Below are 2,998 nucleotides of genomic sequence, written 5' to 3'. Positions count from 1 at the left end.
TCTGGCAGAAGCTCAGTGGAGAAGGAATTCTTTCAAAATAAAATGAACTGAAGGTGGTGTGTGGAGTTCTCTTCCCCGAGGAGATCATTTATTTCTGTGTTGGGAAAATGGGGGGGTGAGCTGGTCACGACCCAACATACTGCCTCTCCGATTGGCGGGGCAGCGCCACACAGTGCCTTGAAGCAGTGTAGGAAGGCCCGTCTGCCTCCTGTAGAGTCCACCTCCTGAATCCCCATAAACTGACAGTGGCTGCCAGGGCCTCCTGTGCTGCTGGCTCCAGTACAAGCTGGGTTGGCTGGGTCCTTGCCTTTCCCCTCCCTCCTTGGAACTGGGGGCTGTTCCTGGCAGAGGCCTCCTGCTGGGCGGCGGGGCGTTTTCATGAGGTCACCTCCAGCACTGGAGGTAGCAGAGGCTGCACGAGTGGCCAGCTAAACCGCTGCCCAGGGAGTGCCTGGCCCTCCCGCACCAGCTAGGAGTACTTGGTGTGGGAGATCTCCTTCCAGAGCAGTGTCTTGAGGTGGCTGAGCACCAGCGCGTGGCGCGCCTCCACCTGGCCTGCCGGCCCGCTCAGCGTGGTGCAGGTGCGCAGCCGGCGGCCCAGTTCAGCGCGCAGGGCGGCGGGGGCACCGGGCAGCAGGTAGTCCCGCAGCAGCTCGCAGGCCTTGGCCAGGTTGGGCTGGACCAGGTCGCCTTTGCACTGGCGCAGGAGGCGGTCGCAGGGCGCCCGGCAGTCCTGGCCATAGGTGCAGTCCTCGCTGCGCTCGCAGCGCCGGCCCTGCAGGAAGCGGCGCACGGCGGCCTCGGGCGCCACCTGCTGCAGGTCGGCCATCTTGAAGTCGTAGCTGGCCGTGTGGCGCACGGAGGCCAGCGTGGTCTCGCACAGGTGGAAGGTCCCATAGGCGCCATGGAAAAGCTCGTCCAGGAACTCCAGCAGGCCCACGGCCACCTTGGCCCGCGAGGGCCAGGCAGGGCCCACCCACTGCTGCAGGGCATGGCGCAGGGCGGCGGGCAGCAGCGGGAGCAGGGCAGCGGGCAGCAAGGTGGCCTGGGCCGAGCCGGGCGGGCGGCCCTCAGTGAGGTACAGGTCCCCACAGTGGCCCAACAGCCGCACCGTGTGGCCCTGGCCCTGCAGGGCCAGCAGCAGCAGGAACTCCGTGCGCTGCAGCAGTGCCCACACGGACTTGGCCTCGGCCAGTGACACCCGGCTGTCCTCGTTGAAGTCGGCCATGGCCAGGACCTGGCCCACCAGTGCCGGCAGCGACGGCAGGTCTCCCAGGGTCGCCTGCACCGGGGAAGTGGTGGGGGGCAGCATGGGGGGGGGGCTCTAGGGTACCTTGGTATCTGTCCCCTGGGGACGGACACTCAAGTGGATGGTAGAACTGGCCGAGGGTGAGAGGCCAGCCCCTCCACCTCTGCTCTCCCCCAACCTTCTTATAACATCTTCGGACCCCCATTCCCGTACCTCTGCTTCTGCCTGCACCTCTCACTGCTCCCCACCCCCACGTCCACCTCCCCCCACTTCCCAGACGACTGACCTTGAGGAAGCCGAAGGTCATCTGGCGGAACTCCTCCACGGAGGTGCCCCGCACTGGCTTGTTGAACAGCACCAGCTCAGGCCGGGGGGCGGTGTCCCGCCGGGCCTTGGTGCCCGGGGCCTCTTGGACCGTACACTTGATGATCACCTCCTTGTCCTGCCAGAATCCGCTGTACACCTGCATGGAGCCAGAGTCCGGAGATGGCCATCCCAGCCCTCTAGCCAGAGCCAGAGGGGATCCATCAAACTGGCAGCCCACCCCAGCCGGCCGGCCAGGTCCTCACCTGCTGCCCGGGGGCCGATGACAAGCAGGTCCTCCACTCCACGGTGTGCAGGTCACACATGTCCCGGCAGACAGAGCCTGAGATGATGCCCTTGTGGTACTGCTCACACTGGGGGGCAGCAGAGGGGCCCAGTTGGCAGCAGCTCCACACACCACTCCTCCAGGGGCCCCTCCCCTCCACCCAGAGAGCCTGGCCCTGCCCACTCCCCCACCCCAACATCACCACCAGCACATACTGGTCAAGGAGGAGGCAGGTCCCCTTCGCCTTCCTTGTGAAGCTGGTGGCCTAACGTACCAGTTTCCAGCCTGTGGCCAGCCCCCACCCCGCCCCCATCCACCTAGCTAGCCTGTGGGGGCCTCGCCCAGGGCTGACAGTGCTGAGACCCCCGGGCTTCAGACACCAGGGGGTGCACCAGGCTCAGTGATGAGTAAGGAATTCTCGGGGCGGGCTTTGAGCCCCCTCAAAATGAGAGAGCCTGGCTAGTGCTGGTGGATTGTTGCCCAGGGTGGGGGCCTCAGTGGGAGAGACCTCAGGGAGTTGCCATACCCACCATCCGCCTGCTTCCCCGCCCCCCCAGGGTCACCCTGTCCCCTAGTCGTAGGACAGGCTTGTGCGTCAGGGTGCCCAGGGGAGGCCCAGGCCAGCAGAGAGCCCTTCCCGTGGTGCTGGTGGTGGCAGTGGGGCTCAGCAGGGCTCTCCCTGGCCCTAGTGGGGTCCCATGGGGCCCTGCCTGCATCTGTCCCCTCACAAAGGGACTCCACAGGGTTGTGTCCCTCAGCAGGGGGGCGTCTTCCTACTCCCACCAGCCTGAGACCCCAGCATCTGAGGGAGCGACATCCCCCAGCCCAGCAGCCTCCTGAACCAGCCTGGAGGAGCTAGGGAGATGCAGACCCAGCTGCCCCCTCATCTGCAGGTGGGGGGGCCTCTGCCCACAACGATGTCCTGGGGCTCGCTGCTCCCCACCCCAGCCCCGGACTGGAACCTGCAGCTCCCAGGGGGTCCAGCAAGAGCGGTGGGTTCCTGGTGAGGGGAGAGGGAGGGAGGAGCCGGAACCTGGTGCCCTGTGAGGTGGGAGACCGTGGTGAGGGCTTGGGCAGCACCAGGAGGACCAACGGCAGGGTGAAAGGCCACCCACTCCTAATCAGGACCTGAACACCCCCCACACACACACACCGCTCAC

The 2,998-nt window shown here is 66.2% G+C and overlaps 1 protein-coding gene across 5 annotated transcripts in view; it reads right to left on the bottom strand.

Moving 5' to 3' along the window:
* Nucleotides 1-198: 198 nt before the first annotated feature.
* Nucleotides 199-2,998, bottom strand: part of DIPK1B (divergent protein kinase domain 1B) — a 5,561-nt gene continuing 2,761 nt past the window's right edge. For 3 of the 5 annotated variants that reach the window (XM_045289230.1, XM_045289231.1, XM_004714519.2), the window contains 3 exons: nt 1,819-1,926; nt 1,536-1,712; nt 199-1,282 (listed from right to left, as the gene is read on the bottom strand). In XM_045289230.1, coding sequence (XP_045145165.1) covers nt 470-1,282; nt 1,536-1,712; nt 1,819-1,926 — 1,098 coding nt within the window. In that variant the 3' untranslated portion in view covers nt 199-469. The other 2 variants (XM_045289232.1, XM_045289233.1) reach the window with 2 other exon arrangements.

Source organism: Echinops telfairi, unplaced genomic scaffold (assembly GCF_000313985.2).
Source record: "Echinops telfairi isolate 266 unplaced genomic scaffold, ASM31398v2 ScPeMD7_25;HRSCAF=90, whole genome shotgun sequence".
Classification (NCBI taxonomy): Eukaryota; Metazoa; Chordata; class Mammalia; order Afrosoricida; family Tenrecidae; genus Echinops; species Echinops telfairi.
The sequence above is the reverse complement of the archived record's forward strand: the minus strand, read 5'-3'. Positions and strand labels throughout refer to the sequence as shown.